A 19,400-nucleotide genomic window follows, 5' to 3' on the forward strand; every position below is an offset into this window, starting at 1 on the left:
CATAATCATGGTCTTCCAAAACTGCAACGGAGACAATATTCTTCTTTAGACCCAGAACAAACATCACATCCTTGAGTCTAAGAGGAGAGCCTGACTCCCTCTGAAAGGCGATTGTAACAATCCCGATCACATTGTACCTTCCATCATCTCCCATCTTGATGTGCATCTGTAGATCCTTCTCCTCATCCTCACCCTTGGATAAAGTCACATCTCTGGTATTTTTCCTTATTTCCTCCTGTACCAAATCGGACCATAAGAGTTCGCAATTTGGTAGTTTCTCCCTCCCATTTACCGAATCTTGGTAGTTGTGCCAGCTCTTTGGAAGGCCTAGAAGGGCTAGGCTTACCAAATAATCCTCTGCTACAGTGACACCAACTTGACCAAGTTCATCACGACATTATGTGAACCTACTCAGGTAATGTCGAATGGTCTTGTTCCTCTACATCTTGATATTTCAAAGTTTGTCCATGAGTGCCAGTGTCCTATGCTCACTACTCTTCTGGAACAGATCTGTCAATGTTTGCCACATTGCATACAGAGTTTCTTTCCTGTGGAGATTTGAGACAATTTGGTCTCGTACTCCCCCCAATATGATTCTCCTCACCTTGGCTACACACTTCTTCCATTCTGTTACATCCTTGGAATCATATGTTGTTTCTTTCGGAATATCATATCAATGAATTCCTTCAACCCATTATCTTCCAGCATTGCTTCCATGCAACATAATTCGATCTTCCCTCAAGGGCATACTCAAGCCTTAGTCTATTGAAAGCTATCTTCTCAATCCTGAAGAAAACCTACAACATTGATCTTAAAATTCAAACCTCCTGCAATGACAACTTCGAAATCTCTGTTGTACAGTGATTTCAACTCTGATACCATGTAGAAATTAATGTGTAAATTCAATATTGCTCATGAAATTTACTAAATCATAAGACTTGAAGCTACTTTACTGATCTACGGAAGTTAATTCACCATATAGAACACAAATCATAGGCATGAAAAAGGAAATATCGCACATGCACAGAGATTTATCTAGGGGAAAGCAACTGCTCAAAACCCCTTACTATCTATATTACATTAATCAGATAATAGAGATGAAATACATATGTTTGCTCAAGCTTGAGCACACCCTGCAAGTGTATATTCTATCCCTCTGTTTGACTGGCTGACTCTGGCCAACACTAAGCCAATTTTCAAGCCCACCAATCTCCTATTTATTTGTGTTGTTCCTCTATGAAATTGTCCCCTCTTATTTAGGAATTTCCCACTATTGAATTGTGAAATTCCCTTAGGTCCTTCCTCTGACTGCATGCACCACCTGTACACATTGGAATATGCTACAACTAATAATGCACTACCTTCGAATATCCATCTCAAAGGGGTAACTCGAATTCTCTACATGCAACAATTATTTTGGGTTGATTGATCAGTTAACTGATTGATCATTGAGTGTGGTTGAAGTTCCACTTCCACAACTTTACCTCCACTAGTTCTTATGATAGTTAGAACTAGTTAAACTAACAATAACTCAAATTAACTGAAATAGATTGTTACAAATTAGAAATCAAACATATTGAACCGAACTCAAGCTTCCCCAACTCTAATTAACTAAGTTAATTGAGTAACAAATTCCATGTCACCTGAGTTAACTACCTCCAAGGTTTTTTCTGAAATAGAAATTCGAATTTTCTAGAGTTTGACCAATGCAAAGTCAAACTGAGATTTTCTTGCTTCATTTTCAACATCCACTCCCAGAGAACCAATGGTTAGTTGAACCAAAAGAAGGGAGGTGGAATATGGGGCTTGTAATGTAAGATGGAAAGTGGTAAGTATGGAATAGGGAGAGATGGGACTAAGTTATCTCAATCGGGATCTCCCATGTAGTGCCCCTCTTATGCCCATTGGACCATTAGTTGAGTTCCCACTAGACTATGATGAAAGATTAACCCCCCATTTAAGGTGAGGGATCAAAATAATGGTCAAAACCCCACTTCCTTCCAGTTTACTCAATAATCCATGCCAAATGCCCAAAATACAAACACGCATAAGCAGACGATTGCAAAATGAATAAAGTACGTTTTGATCGAAAGCCCACCTTCCAACGTGCCCTCATGCCAAATGGGCAAGGAAACATATGATTGATGCAAGTGGTGGAGAAATTAATGGCACACCATCATCAAGTACTAATGGTTGTTAGGGGTTATTGGCTTCCAGCTGGAATAGACGGTAGCAGAAAAATTTCCCCTAATGGGGTCACCTATTAAAATTCACATTGCTCTATGTTGTTTCAATTACTTTTAGCCCAATTCAGTTCTTCAATTATCAATCTTTTCAATAACAATTAATATTTCCAGTCATCAACAGTAATTGAAGATAGAACAGTGAATGTAATGGCAAAGGAGACAATCAATACATCAACAAGAGACATCAGATTTGGTCAAAGGCCAGGGAAAACCCCACTATGGGGTACCCTTTGAGATTCTTCTTCTTATTAGATTGTCCTAAAATGTTCAACAGAGAGTACAATGAGCCCAATACAAAACCATCCAGCCCAACCGCACGAAGGAATAAGGATGTGTGTGTTTGAGACCTTTCAACCGCATTGTTAAGCCTTCCAGCCTTAGGTTATAGCCAAAATTTTCATGTGACAAGCCTACAGTTGTGACCCAAAACCCTAGAACATGTGCAAACTTCAGACCTTGTCATCTCATACCTGTACGAACCGAATTTCTCAACCCAGCCTCAAACCTATGTGAACCAATCAATGAAGAAGACAAGAAGAAGATGTGTGGTGATGTCCAAATGAGCTTGAGGTCACGTGTATTTATAGGCTTCCAAGGGAATCCATTTTCCTATTAGGGTTGACCTGATCATATGTGCACATGTGGTCTTTTCTTCAAAAGTACACTTTCCCTTGTCTAAATTGAGTGCTTCAATAGAGAAAATTGGTCCTCTCGAAAAGAAGAATATAGCCCTATGGTTGGAATTTTTCACTGAGCTACCAAATTAACACTACCTCTCAGCTAGGGAGAAATTCCAATTGCATCATGCAATAATCATGTGTATCATGTCGTCATATCATGTCCCATCTCTACTCAACTCTATTGGCTAAAACATCCTCGAATCTAAAGAAGAACAATAATCAAGGAGAATTATCTACCACCCTCTATAACTTCAGAGAGCACATCTCAATTTGAAACAATATCAGGGAGCACATCTCAACCTGAAACTACATCGGGGAGCACATCTCAACCCAGAATCCCATGGGGGAGCAAAACATCTTCTACCAAATATCGAGCAATAGGAGTTATCGCATAGAGGAGCACATCTCAACCCATCATATTTGCCACTGATCTTCCCAACAATGACCCTCAAGATTCATGTGGTAGAACACTTGTATCATAATCATCTTGGGTTGCACACCTTCAAGCACTCTCTCAACCTGTTGGCCAGACCGGGAGCGCTACTCCCTACAAGCTCAGCTTATGGGTATGATTCCAATTGGGGTATACTATACATAGACCAAGATATGGAAGTTAACATCTTCGACCCTATGGGTGACAGATAGGGGAGCAACATCTACGACCCTATTGTCCATAGATACCTCAACCCCAAGATCCCTCCATCTCAATTCCTCACCCTAAAAGCTCAGACAGGGGGGAAGAGTTGGCTCGGTTTTCTCGATCAGTGATGCCCCTTATAAAAAGGGGCCACATCCATCATTCCAAGCTAATCTCTGAAGACCAAGAAATTCCCTTTCAACAAGCCTTGGTGAGAATATATGTAATCTACTCATATATCGATATATAATGGAATCTAGCGGCTCCTCTCTGCACCATGTTTCGAATGTAATGATATTGAATCTCTATGTGCTTGGACTTGTCATGAAATATGGGATTCTCTGCCAGATGGATCCACTCTTGTTGTCACAATATATCATTGTGGTGTCTAGGACCTGCTCAAATAACTCATCAAAGAGCTTCCTCAACCAAACAGCTTCGTAGCTAGCCATGATAGCGGCAATGTACTCTGCCTCGGCAATACTCAATGCCATGGACTTTTTCTTCTTGCTCATCCAAGATATCATGGCAGATCTAAGGATAAAACATCATCCATACATACTCTTCCTATCGACAACATTTCCTTCCCAATCAGCATCGATATATCCATGAAGTCGAACATCTCCGGCAAAATATCTCAAACCAAAGGTGATTGTCCCATGCAAATATATCAAAATTTGTTTGGCAGCAATCCAATGTGCATGGAGAGGCTCGGTCATGAATTGACTCAATGTGTTCACTGCATAACATATGTTCAAATGGGTGTTCAGAAAGAACATCAGAGCCCCAATCAACTGTCTATACTCGGATGGATTTGCCAAATCAGGTCCTGCAACTTCTCCACATAACTTCTTGAAATTCATTTCCATCGGTGTGGGCAAGGACTTGCATTTTGTCATTCCAAATCTCTCCAACAACTTCATGACATATTTTCCTTGTGAAAGGAAAATCTCACCAGGCCTTTGCCACACCTCAATGCCTACAAAGTAGTGAATTAGTCTGAGGTCCTTCATCTCGAATTCAAAGGCTAACTCCCTCTTACACTCAATCATCAAGGGCTTACTACCTGTCAAAGAATAGATCGTCAACATATAAAACCAAAATCAACAGAATACCTTGGACTACCTTCAAGTAGAGGTTGGGATCAGCAGTGCTTCTTATGAATCCCAGCTTCACTAGATAATTGTCTATGCAAGCATACCATGCTTTGGGGCTTGCTTCAGTCCATTAATGCCTTCTTCAACTTGAAAACATGTGTTTTTCGATCCTCTACTTCAAATCCCTATGGCTGCTCAACGTACGCTTCTTATTGTAATATGCCATGAAGGAATGTAGTCTTCATATCCATTTGATGAAGGGTCCATCCTTGACTTGCAACAGGAGCAACTATTGAACGAATGGTTGTATATCGAGCCACAGGTGCAAATATATCAAGATAATCCTCGGGCCATGAACCTTGCTTTATATTTCTCAATGCTACCATCAACTCCATGTTTGATCTTGAATAGCCACATTGAAGTCACCACAGATTTCCCCTCCAGCCTTGGCACAACATCCAATACATAATTATTCATTATTCATTCATACTCTTCGGCCATAGCATCCTTCCAAACTAGTTCTTTCACGACTTTTTCAAAGGTGGGAGGTTCGGCTTGAATCATAATGTTTTATGAAACTAGCTCAAGAAAAGATAGATCAACGCCTTAGAATTCAGCCTCTTCGAGGGGGAAACCTCCTTTACATTACATAAATGAACAATTCTTTGATGATACAAATGACAAAACCTCCTTTCTATATATAGGAGTCTAAGGAGTCACAATATAATCCAGCCGACCTAACAATAATAATATAAAGCCACAAAAATAACAATAGAGGGATTCTATGGGGCATAGAAATAACAACATGGGGGTAATAGGGGCACAACAATATAAATAAGGGGTATAACTACAATAGTAATGGGGTAATCACTAGTATTATAGGGACCCAACATGCCCCTCTCCTTCAAAAAAGTGTTGTCCTCAACGCTTGAGTAGTTCTAGATACTTCTGCATAAAATTATCATCCTCCCATGTGGAATCTTCAGCGGATAAGTTCTTCCACTTGATAATATACTCTGAAATTGATTGATTTCGTAGTTGTCGAGTTCTTGCTTCTGTGACTGCTTCCGGTTCCAATATAATTTTTCCTTCCTCGTCAAGTTCTAGCAATATTGTTTGAACTGGGAGCTTGTCGCCTATAACCTTCTTTAAACATGAAACATGGAAAACTGGGTGCAATCGAGAAGCTGCAGGAAGCTCCAATTTGTATGCCATAGTACCAATCTTTTGCAACACCTTGTACGGACCATAATACTTTGGTGATAATTTATTATCCTTCTTAGCTTGCTTTAGGGACATTTTCTTATATGGTTGTAGCCGTAGGAATACCCAATCACCTACATCAAAACTTCTTTCACTGTGATGTTGATCTGCCTGTTGTTTCATTCTATTTTGTTCCAACACGAGGTTATCCTTTAAGAGTTGGAGGACTTGTTGTTGATGTTCGATGTGATGTTCCACTGCCTGAACCTTAGAATTTTCTCTTAAATATGATGTGATGGATGGTGGTTGATACCCATAAAGTGCCATAAATGGGGGCATTTTGTTGCTGTATGGAAGGAAGTGTTATACCACCATTCAGCCAGAGGCAACCATTTGACCCATTGTGTCTGTTTATCAGATAAAAAGCAACGAAGATATCCTTCCAAACATTTGTTTACTATCTCAGTTTGCCCATCCGATTGAAGATGATAAGATGAGCTATGAGCTAACTGAGTACCAAGACAAGAAAATAATTTTGTCCAAAAATTTCCAGTGAAAATGGGATCTCTGTCTCTTACAATAATCTTTGGGTTTCCATGTAGCTTTTGAATTGTTTCCATAAATGCAGTAGAAACTGTACTGGCTTTAGATGGATGTGATAATGCACAAAAATGTGCATACTTGGTAAGTCTGTCAACTACCACCATGATGACACTCTTTCCCTCAGACTTGGGTAAACCTGTGATAAAATCCATTGAAACCTCCTCCCAACGTTGGCTTGGAATGGATAAAGGTTGTAATAGACCCGGTGTCTTAATTGTTTCAACTTTATTTTCTTGGCAAACCAAACATTCCGCCACAAACTTTTGAATATCTGATTTAAGGCCATCCCAAAAAAATTCCTTCTTAACCCTGTGGTAAGTTTTTAAAAATCCTGAATGCCCTCCTAAGGGAGAAGTGTGCAATTCCATAAGAATCTTTTGTTTTAGCTGGGAATTCTTACAGAGGTATAAGCGATCTTTGTACCATAATGAATCATTTTTCCAGCTAAATGTATCAGACGTACTGGAATCTTGTTGTAGCTTTCGAATAAGTGCCCACACTTCTTCATCATTCTTCCATTCCTCCCTTGCTTCATTTATCCAATCTGGTTGGATAATAGAAATGGCGCACAACAATGCTTCCACATCCTCATCCTTTCTTGAGAGTGCATCTGCCACCACATTTTGCTTCCCTTTTTTGTAGATGATTTCAAAGTTATAACCCAACATCTTTGTGACCCACTTTTGTTGCTCTTCAGAGGATAATCTTTGTTCTAAAAAGTATTTAAGGCTATCATGATCCGTTTTTACCTTGAAGTGTCTTCCCATTAGGTAGGGTCGCCATTTCTTAAGTGCATGGAGTATTGCCAACATTTCCTTCTCATAAATAGCTTTGCTTAAAAACTTTCCCTTGATTGGACGACTTTCAAAAGCAATGGGTCTTTCATCTTGCATTAGAACAGCACCAATTCCATTTCCTGAAGCATCACATTCCACAATAAAGGTTTTTGTGAAGTCCGGTGTAGCTAAGACCAGTGCTTGGCATATTGCCTCTTTAAGATGTTCAAAGGCCTTTGTTGCTTCCGAAGTCCATGAAAATGCATCTTTCTTCAATAATGTTGTTAGAGGTGCTGCTATTCTCCCATAATTCTTAACAAACTTGCGATAATACCCTGTCAACCCAAGAAATCCTCGCAGATGCCTTATGGATGTGGGGATTTTCCATTCCTTAATGGCTTTAATTTTGCTAGGGTCTACCTTAACTCCTTCATGAGATACAATATGACCCAAATATTCCACCTCCTGGACTCCAAAGAAACATTTGGATCTTTTTGCATATAATTGTTTCTCCTCCAATAGTTGTAGCACCCTGTCAACATGTTCAACATGATCCTTCCAAGACTTGCTGTAGATTAGTATATCATCAAAAAATACTAACACAAATTTTCTAAGAATGGTTTGAAAATTGAATTCATCAAACCTTGAAATGTTGAAGGTGCATTAGTAAGGCCAAAAGGCATGACCAACAATTCATAATGACCCTCATGAGTTCTAAATGTCGTTTTCGGAATGTCTTCAATCTTCATTCTGATTTGATGATATCTCGAACGAAGATCCAACTTGGTGAAGTAAATTGATCCATGCAATTCATCCAGTAATTCATCAATGACAGGAATGGGGAACTTATCTTTAATAGTGAGCTTGTTGAGCTCCCTATAATCCGGACACATGCACCATGACCCATCCTTCTTGTGTACCAATACTACTGGAGCAGAGAAAGAACTTTGATTTGGTTGAATTATACCAACGTCTAGCCTTTCTGCAACCATACGTTCAATTTCACTTTTTTGGACATAGGGATATCTGTACGGCCTGATGTTTGGAGGAACACTTCCTGGAATCAGATGAATAGCATGATCATGATCATGCATAGGTGGGAGACCTTTGGGAGTCTCAAATACCTTGGAATGATTGTCCAGGACTTTTTGGAGATCTGGAGAAATAGATGATTCCGATGTGGAAACATCTATCGAACATAATTGTGCAATTACACCTCTTTGCTCCTTTTTTAGAAGTTTTGTCATACCATTAGAGCTGATTATCTTTCCTGGTTTCCCTGCAATACCCCTTAATTCAACTTCCTTTCTTTCCGTAGAAAATTTGATGAAAAGTTCTTGAAAATTAAAAGCTATTGTACCCAAGGATTGTAGCCATTGGACTCCTAAACAACATCAGCACCTCCCATTGGAATGGAAAGCATTGGGCTAGTCAATACATATTCTCCCATGGATAGCTTGATATTATGGCACCTTCCAGAGCAATTTATTGTTCCTCCATTTGCAATCATCAGTTGACACTCTGGTGCTGGATATAGGAAGTAATTCAATTCTTTTGCTACCCTACAATGAATAAAATTGTGGGTGCTTCCTGAATCAATCAACACTATTACCTTTTTCTTCTTGATTTGTCCTTCTATCTTGATGGTTTGAGGAGTGGTAATTCCCGCCAATGCATTACAAGATATGGTCGGATTTATTTGTTCTTCATCTAGGCTTTGTTCCTGGAGTATATCTTCTTATTTTGACCTTTCTTGCTCCTTTTCTTCTTCCTCTTCACAATCTATGTAGAATAATTTCTTCTCAGCACACTTATGACCTTTAGTGTATTTACTATCACAACTGTAACAAAGCCCTTTTGCTCTTTTTTCTTCCAATTGTTGTGGTGTAAACCTTATAGGTTGTGGAAGACTAGGGGCAACCACACTTCCGTCTTTATAGTCGTGAGTGGTATGCTTCCTGGTTGCCATAATTTTGCTTTCCATTTTTCTTGCTAACCTAAATGCCTTCTCTAATGAATCAGGTTCCCAAAGACGAACATCATGTTGGATATTATCCTTTAAAGACCCTATGAACACATCAATCCTATGCTCCTCTGGAATATATTTTACCCTTATGTTCAATTTTTGGAACTCCTCAATGTGCTCCAATACTGAACCCTTTTGTTTGAGACTTATCAATTGGCTAAAAAAAGTGTTGCTTTTTGTATCTTCATAATGTGCTATCAATTCTTCCGTAAAAATTGCCCAAGTGATAAATTTTTTACGAGAGCAAAGCCATTGATACCATACAAACTGGTTTGGTTCCAAATATACAGTTGCCATACGTACCTTTTGTGTGTTTTGCACATTATTGAGATCGAAGAATTGCTCCATCTGTAATATCCATGTGGCAGGATCCTTGCCATCAAACTTCCTCATATCAATTTTTGGAATATGGTGAGTCTTCGATCCAACATTAGCATCTATGGAATCATGATTAACATTTCTTTTATTCTCATCATGAGTTTCCTTTAGTACCATTTCATCCTTAGTGCCCATTTCTTGTAGCAACTTATTCATATTTATCTTCAATTCGTCCATGTCTGTCTTCAAATCTGCCATGTCTCTCTTCAAATCTGTGTTCGAATCATCCATCTTAGCTTCCATGCCCTTTATCTTAGATTCCGCCATTTATCTTAGATTCCACGCCATTTATCTTAGCTTCTATGAGCTTTTGTGAGCGTGACATTTGTTGCACTTGTTCTTGTAATTTTGATATATCATGTAGCATTTCTTCCTCTTCTTCATGAGTCATGCTAGAGTTTTCAGGTTCCTTACTAGGTGTTTGCATTTTCTTTTCTCGGGGCATCAGTTACCAATAATAATGCTTTAATATGCCCTTTGAATTCCGTTAAACCAAGCTTACACAAAAATTTTAAAAAAACTACACACCTTTTTTCATTTTATAGAAGCCTGATATTGAATCTGATGTATCTCTGTAATTTCTGATCATCCAATTCTGAAATTGTGACCTAGAGTAGCCTTCTGTGTCCTCTTTCCAATGCCACAATTCTGACCCAAATTGGATTCTCCAAGGAAGAGTTATGTGAAATCTCCCACAGTGACTTGCTTTTAGACTAGTTCAGTAGAGCGAACTCGTACAATGTGCCACGAGTCACTGTTTCAACCTTTGAATCTGAAACACACATACAAGAAACTACAGTCCGTCCTCTTTCTGTACCTTCTTACAAAATTTCAATCCGATCTTCAGAGAGATAGTTATGACGATTTTCCCCAGGTCACCTGTTTTGAATGTAATTCAGGAGTCTGCAAAAAGACCAACTTCCTCAGATCATATCTCCGCAAATATCGCGCGAAAAGCTCTGAAATTCGGACCCAAGGTTCAGTGCGATTTCTTCTCAAATGGGTTTTTTTTGGCGACTTCTGAAACGTCATAGAAAAAAATTTATAGCGAAAATGCCACGATGACTTGTTTGGAGCAGCGAAACCCTAGAATCCAAAGCTCTGATACCAAATGTTATGAAACCAGCGCAAGAAAAGATAGAAAAGATAGATCAACGCCTTAGAATTCAGCCTCTTCAAGGGGGCAACCTCCTTTACATTACATAAATGAACAATTCTTTGATGATACAAATGACAAAACCTCCTTTCTATATATAGGAGTCTAAGGAGTCACAATATAATCCAGCCGACCTAACAATAATAATATAAAGCCACAAAAATAACAATAGAGGGATTCTATGGGGCACAGAAATAACAACATGGGGGTAATAGGGGCACAACAATATAAATAAGGGGTATAACTACAATAGTAATGGGGTAATCACTAGTATTATAGGGACCCAACATAATGCTCATAGCCGCAACATATCCCTGGTACCTACATGGCTTCTTGCTTTCTCTAAATGATATTCAAGTGGGAACACGTCTCTCATCATCCTGTAATGTGTCATGAAGCCAAAGTGGCCTCTCCCTGGCAGGATCACATGGGGGAGGATCTAAGGGATATATGGGTTCCATGGGATCATCAACAATGTTTGTCTCATATTCAAGCACAGAAGAACCATGTAGAATATCCATATCATCATTCTTCTTCTCAGGAGGAGGAGGCAGAGGAATGTCCCTTGCTTTCCCAAGGGCAGCATCTTCATCGAACATTACATCCCTGCTAATTTCAATCTTCCTTTGACTAGGAATATATATTCTAAAAGCTTTAGAATTCTCATAATACCCAACAAACGTACATTTTCTTCTTGTGGCTTCTAGCTTGTTTCTTTTGTCATTCATCACATGAAAACATACAGGGCGGCCAAAGATACGGAGATGGCCAACATCGGGATTGACGCCTGTGAACACTTCTTCAGGGGTCTTGTTGTCCAATGCTTGGTGAAGCACCCTATTTTGAACATATACAACGGCATTTGTTTCTTCTTCCCAAAGAAACATTGGCAACTTTTGATTATGGAGCATGCACAAGCGGCTTCTACAATAGACATGTTCTTTCTTTCAGCTACTCCATTTTGTTCAAGAGTATAGGGCACAATCGTCACTTTCTTGATACCTTTCTCCTTGCAATAATCGATGAAATCATTCGAAATGTACTCTCCACCATTGTCAGACCTGAATATCATAATTTTCTTCCCTATTTGATTTTCGACCAAAACATTGAACTTCTTGAACATTTCGAAGGCTTCATCCTTGTGCTTCAAATAATATATCCATGTCTTTCTTGAGAATTCATCAACGAAGGTGATGTAGTAGAGATGGCCACCAATAGAATGTATGGGCATCAGACCACATATGTCAGAATGAATGAGATCGAGGATGTCATTTGTTTTGTTCTCGCTAGAGGGGAATGGTCCCCTTGTCTTCTTTCTACTGGCACAACTTGGACATACTCCATCATGTTGGGCTTGAACATCGGGAATACCAGAGATCAATTCCTTCAATTTTGGAAGAACATCATAATGTAAATGGGCCAATATTCGGTGACATAACTCGCTTAGATGATTAGTATCATGGACCAATGATAGAAGAGGTCTTCCAGTGACTCTATAGAGTCCTTCAAATCTCAATCCCAATGCTAGAAGAGGTCTTCTTCTTCCATAAGCCCAATACAAAACCATCCAACAATATGGACCCAACAACATTTAGAAATATGTTCCCAGCATCAATCCAAATCAGAGACAACTTTTCTTGTCTGCTGTCAAATGTCTAAATTCAGCTCGAGAGCCCAATCGCTTGGAGAAAGAAGGATGTGTGGTTGAGACCTTTCAACAGCATTGTTGAACCTACAAGCTTGTTGTTATAGCATAAATATGCATGTGACAAGCATGCGGTTGTGACCCAAAACCCTAGAACACACGAGAGCTTCGGACCCTGTAATCTCGGACTTGTATGATCCAAAATTTCTCGACCCAACATCAGACCTATGTGAACCAATCAATGAAAAAGTGAAGAAGAAGATGCTTGGTGATGTCCAAATGAGCTTGAGGTCACTTGTATTTATAGGCTTCCAAGGGTGTCCATTTTCCTGTTAGGGTCGACTTGATAAAATGTGCACATGTGAAAGTACACTTTCCCTTGTCCAAATTTAGCGCTTCAATAGTCAAAATTGGTCCCTCTCCAAAAGAGGAATCTAGTCCCATGGTTGAAATTTTTCACTGCGCTGCCAAATTAACATCACCCACTTTGGTAGGTAACAAACACAATAATAGGTGCCACCGAAAACTCAATACTAGAGATAAGCTTCCCAAAAATGTAGTAATACAAGAGCTTTAAAGATTGACATAATACAAAAACTCTAATAACATGGAATCATACGACTCCCTTTTATTTCTCACAATAAACCCACAAACAACCATTGGTTGAATTGTATTCCAACTTCTTAATGCTACCTTTTCTTCAACTGCCAACAATGCTTTTGATTTCAATACTTTATGGAGTATTAGACTTGAACATAACAGGAAGCTACAAGAAATCCCATTAGTGATGGCACAAAATGAAACCTTTGTAGTCCCAATGGCAAAGTAATATTGCCTATGATATCACCTATGCTTAATGAAACGGTAGAAAATTGGTTTGTCGCAGCTCATCCAACTCATTATCATCAAAATGAAACCAAGGTTGGGGAATTCATGATTGTCAATATACAACATGGAGAAGCAAGTGAGATGTGATTTTGGTGTTCTTCTCGATAGAAATTGTTATTCGATGAAGACCATTAAAATTGTGACTCAATCTTTTCGCTACAAGATACAAAGGAAGTATTAGAAAGAATTTTTGTTTTTGGTTGTCATGTCGCCAATTAATTTTTCCTTCCAACCGGGTAGATATATCTCATCATCACAGAGATCATGGTTTATGTATTGTCCTTGTCCCTAGAAATGCCAACCATGATGCTTATATACATTATGAACAACTTAGCAAAAGGTAGATACAACTTCAAATGTGTTGGTTAAACTTTGGTAACCGTATTTTTCTTACCATTTTAGCCACCAAATTGGCTTTTTGTTTAATTATGTCCATCTAGAACCAAAGGACAAGGTTGAAACTCATAATTATGCCTATTCATAGTTGTGAATTTTTCAAGTTGGAAATATAGGAAGGTTGTTTTTACTTTCAAGAAAACACACTTGCTTCTCAATAAAAAAATTCTACATCCTTCTTTCACCACATACACAATGAAAAAGTATTGCATACCTAGAGATATGCAAATTTTATACCTGTAAGTTTCACCTCTTCCAACTATAAAAGGAACCATATTATTTCCCTACATCTTTCAACACTATCAAGGCCTTCCTATCAAAATTCTTCAATTCTCTAATGACCTAACTTTCAGTTTTGTCATGACTGCACACCATCATACTCTATTTCCTAGAACATTTATGAGATGATTCATTGTTCACCTTTCCCAAGAACAATGTAATAGAATGTAGAATCCTTGTATCCAATTAAAACGAAAACAACCTTGTTCAACACAACATAAACAATGTCATTAATGAGGACTTATTTAGAGAATTGAAAATATCTTAGATCTCTAGGACATCTTCAAATGATAGTTGTTTACATGTTGACTTTTAACAATGAATTTAAAGTTAGGATGTATTGATGTCCACAAAAATTAAAAATATCAATGCTTTATGGTAATCTCCCAATATTTAACAAACAGCTGATAAAGACCTCTAATAGAAAACTTATTAATTTTAAAATTCGTATTTTTCATAGGACAAAACACCCTTGAATTGGTAACATTGTTGTTAACAGTTAGGGATGGAAACTTGTTTGTCCCAATATGAAAATATTGGGTCTAAAACACTATGTGATGATCTTTAAGTGGAGAAAGAAAACTTCACCTTTAGCTAAGATGGATCAACTCTAGAGAACTTCCCCTTCCAAGTATGAAACAATTAGCTCATAATAAAGGCACCATGTCAATGAGTCATGGTTCAACAATGAAGATGGTGGGATGTTAGGTCTCCCACCAAGGTTCAACTCCCCTAGAGACACAAATTAGCATTTGAATTCAAGTGCATGTTTTGAATGATTTTCAAGGAAGAAATGATAGTTATCAACATTATTTTTATCCCTAGAACAAAAATGGTATTTTCTAATCTAAAAATGACTAGTAGTGTTTTGACCCATTCATGTTTTTGTCATATTTCAATCAATTTGTAATAATACTACCAACAAAAACATCTCTACCCATGATTTTTACCAGTTAACTTACATCAATGTTCACATTAATTTAAAACATTTTTTTTTTCAAATGAATATAAGCATTGAGCTTTAAAGTTGCATGCCCCATTTTGATGACCTCCTTTTATGTGTGTGTTCTCAATTATTTTTAAAAGAATTCAATGTATATGTGAAATGTTCTCAACTGTCTTTATACAAATTCAATGTATAGCTGGAATGATGATACAAGAGTTTCAATGTACAGCTAGAATGATGATAGTATGAGACCCAAACACTCCCATTGATAAATTAATTGTGTATAGGGAAGAAGGGCACACTAACAAGAAATTTGTTGAAACCTCTTTCTTTAATACTATGGTAATGTCTCTTAAAAATAGAAAGAATATAACTAATGTAAAGAGTGTCTCATTTTTCTCAATGTTAATAAATATTTATTTTTAAAGGAATGTAATTAAGAGATAAAGAGCTCTCATTTTATCGATGTCAGTGAAAAAATGGACTAGTCCTTCAATACAATCTTACAACACTTTTATTCTCCTCAACTTAATCAACTTCTTTTCATTTAGTTTATTATGTTAATTCTCACAAGACCTTGATAAGGTTCATTACTTCAATTTCTAATACATTATGACATTTACAAGCCCTCAAAGACAATCCCTATATGTGTAGGGCACTTGAACTCACCATTAATTATGCATGTTGCCTAATTGGTGCCCACCAATGTCAGCAACCCTATTACAACAAGGGAATAAACACATTTATTGTAGCCATTTGTACATGTTATAGTATGGTAATAGATGCTACCAAAATCAAGGGGATAATGTATTAAAGTAAATTGATTGAGCATAAAGATATGTACATGCTTCCTACATGTCCCACCTGCTTAGAATATCACCTTATTTTCAAAGAACAAATAATTAATAAGCATATCAACAAACCATTTTATAAAGTAAGTTACCTAAATCTATGTTGAAGCAAGTAGAAGGTTCCTCAAATTTTTGTATAAATAACCATATTAGTAATGACAAACAAATTAAAATAAAATATAAATATTTAAAAATTGAAAGCAAATCCTAGAACATTTGAATGAATTCAATAAAAGTGAATTAATACTCTATAGGACCTTCCATGCATCGATATTAAAACATCAAACAAAAATTTAATATCAAATGGAAAAACCTGCCAAATATGAGAGTCTAACATTCAGTGTTATTACTTGTCATGAAAACAAACTATATAGTATTCTAGAAAACGTTGTGTAGATAATATTTTGTCACTCTAAATGTTGAACCAATGCATGAATACTTTTCTTGGAGAGCCCTTGCACATGAAAGCTGGTTTGAACAAAGGGTGTTTAAATATCTCCGAAGTCATTTACATATGTCTCCCAAACCTCCTTGTTCTTGGTGGATAATGTCTAGGGACGTGGACAAAGTGCCCCATATCAATGGGAAATTATGAAAGCAAAGGTGGAATATAAAGAGGCTAGATTCTACTCTGTTAACCTGGCCTATCGCTATCAAAAGGGGTGGGGGAGCCACCCTATACGCTCCTCTATCTGCCCTTAGAAGAAGAAGCCGTGGAAAGGTAAGGTACGTTAAGCGACTCGACTAAGGTAAGAAACCAAAAAAGTGCCATCCCGCCCTTCTAAACAAGGAATTCCAACTATCTTGCGAGAAGGAATTCAAGGTATAGTACACATTTCTAAGACCAAAGACATAAAGAAAGTTTTCCCCAACCCAGATGGCATCTCTCAACGGCTCTAAACAAGGAATTCCAACTATCTTGCGAGAAGGAATTCCAAGGTATAGTCCACATTTCTAAGACCAAAGACATAAAGAAAGTTTTCCCCAACCCATAAGGCATCTCTCAACGGCTCCCACGAGCACCCCAGCATCTCCAATTTCTAAAAAGCAAACAAAAAGGTATAAATCTTAATTTACCTATTTTTTTAAATAAAATTCAAAAATTATTTAAAGAAAAAATATAACATGAATTAAAATAAAAACTTCCTAAGCCCCACCACAGACGCCACGCCTGAAATAGACTCGGGAAAGGAAAGCATAACTATTGATAACAAAGAACACTTACGTGGCAGGGAGCCTCATCAATTCACTTCCCTTTGCAAACAAGCATCAGCCAAAGCTGGAGAGCAATGACTGCTTGGAGATTATGTTAACTGAGTTGGAAGATGCAATGTGCACCCAAACCACAAACCAAATATATGAGACAAAAACATGATTCTTTTCCAGAAAGTTAAGTTAAATTTTAAAGTTCTGTAACTTGCATATTATCTTCGTAATAGACTAGTCTAAACCCTTATTGGACACATATATCTTTAATTGATGCATATAACATAGACAATTCTTCAATTCTTCAATGTTCATTGTTTATCATTTTATGATTTTGAAATTTCAATGTGTTTTTAAACTACTCATTTGATGAACCCGTATCTGTACCCCAAAATCTCCCTCTACCTAGATTTCAAAAGCACTGTACCCATGCTATCCCTGGCAACTATGATTTCTATCTAGCCGTGACAAATCGTGATTTACTTTAATACAGTTGATGAACAGTGGTAACAATGCTTCAGCAGTAATAATGGTCGTGTAGTGGCCTCTGGCAACCAGTCATATCAAGCCTTCCGGCTTCAATGCCTTTCATTTTCTTTGTTTGCAGATCCCACCGTGATTAAGACATTACTTGGATTTTATTGATTTTTCACCGTACGAGGTAATCAATGTCAGCACTTCACCTCCCTATCACACGAGATACTACCTAATATCGTTTGACCAATCCGGGGAAGAAAATCAAAGTGAAATGTGGTTGGTTAGTTTTCAAATGCTTCTAAAGGCCATTTCACTCATTAAATTAAGTTCTGTAACAGAATCTTGCCATTTCGGATGGCACTTAGCTGCTGTTTTAAGGTTAAGCCAGCTAAAGTTTGATGAAATTCCACACGTTTCAATGCTGTGGAATGTATCTAGCAAGGTACTCTTACGTACATATCGAGTTACTCTAGTTTGCTTTGCATCCTGCTATTCCAATTTAATCTAGACTAACCCACAGCATATAACAAAGAAAGGCATCAAATTGAAAAAGATTTAAATCGTATGGAAGAAATTAAACTATATTTTACCCTAAATTGGTGATCAAATCAGTCAACTGCGTTGTATTTTTTTTTTCTTATTAATATACTTACCGTCCAAAACACAAATAGTCATGTATTTCATCTAAAGATACAAGTATTCAGTAACTAGATCTGAATTACTTACCTACAAGGAGGAGAATAAGCATGTTACTATAAATCCTTCTAGACCATACAGATACAGCATACGACAATTTAACTAAGATTACATTGCCCATCTGGAGTAGAGGCAAAAGGTAAAAGCACAAGGAAGACCAATAACAAATACAACTACTTAGTTGTTAAGAAACCATTTAGGGTATCCAAGGGTAACAAATAGAAACTAGTAATTGTATCGATTTAATTGCTTAGAATTCACCAAATGAAATTATCTTGTATCAAAATAAAACCATGAAATTAAATAAAATCTACGGTCCAATGTGCACCTCGTTCTACAAAAAGAAATATTTTTCTAAGCAAGAATTTACAAAATCAGTACTGGAAATTAGCAGGCTCTTGAACTCAGTGCAGTCATATCCTCCAAAGCAAACCGATATAAAAATGATTGCCTGTCATTTAGATCCCAGACTGAAAAAAAATATACAGAGATGAGCATGTAGAAAAGAGATTTAAAAATAATATAAAATACTATGCCGAAATAGCACTCTTTATTTGATAATCCTTTGTGGCCAAAGACAGAATGTACTCCAATTTCACGGAAAAGATGGCGGAAATCTTGTGTAACCATGGCGTTGATAAGGTGTTTCCAATGAAATGCCAGGTCGTCCCTGTGCAACTCCCTCTGCACTAAAATAACTGTGCCGGTAATAATTTCTATTTAATGGTTCACTTGGCACATTTTGAGGGTTCTGTCCACGATGAAACCAAGCCCACCTTTGTGAATCATGATCAAGCGGAACCCAAGGAGCTGGAGGAAATCCTTCCATCTGCAGTCCATAAAAATGGTTGTTTTGATGCCAACCCATGTTGTCTCCTTCTTGACCCCTGCTCATTGGATAGGCCGAGGCCCCTTGCATTCGAGCTTGCTCTGCTGGGATATTTTGAATGACTCTTCTTGATGGAACCAAGGTCTCCCTTGACCTTGACCTTCGATTATGACTTATTAAACCACTGTGTATAGAAGAAGCGGAAGGTGGATGATAAATCTGTCCCCCTCCATGTCCATGAATATGGTTTTGAGAATGAACAAACTCACTAGTCATTGGTGGAGGAGGTCTCGCATTGACTGCACGGGGATAAAACCTGCAAAGGCCACAAGAATTTTAAGTACTGAAAAGCAAACAAATATTGCCATGCATGTGCCTGCTAAAA

At 37.6% G+C, this 19,400-nt stretch overlaps 1 protein-coding gene across 1 annotated transcript in view; it reads right to left on the reverse strand.

Moving 5' to 3' along the window:
• Window positions 1-18,407: 18,407 nt before the first annotated feature.
• The window catches only part of LOC149178382 (E3 ubiquitin-protein ligase IPI1-like), a 141,238-nt gene continuing 140,245 nt past the window's right edge, over window positions 18,408-19,400 (reverse strand). Inside the window, exon 6 of the mRNA XM_089420328.1 lies at window positions 18,408-19,331. Coding sequence (XP_089276454.1) covers window positions 18,782-19,331 — 550 coding nt within the window. The 3' untranslated portion in view covers window positions 18,408-18,781. The remainder of the gene's footprint in view (window positions 19,332-19,400) is intronic.

The sequence above is a fragment of the Pinus tabuliformis genome, chromosome 4_1, assembly GCF_031772625.1.
Source record: "Pinus tabuliformis cultivar Carrire ecotype Pingquan chromosome 4_1, CPIR1, whole genome shotgun sequence".
Taxonomy (NCBI): Eukaryota; Viridiplantae; Streptophyta; class Pinopsida; order Pinales; family Pinaceae; genus Pinus; species Pinus tabuliformis.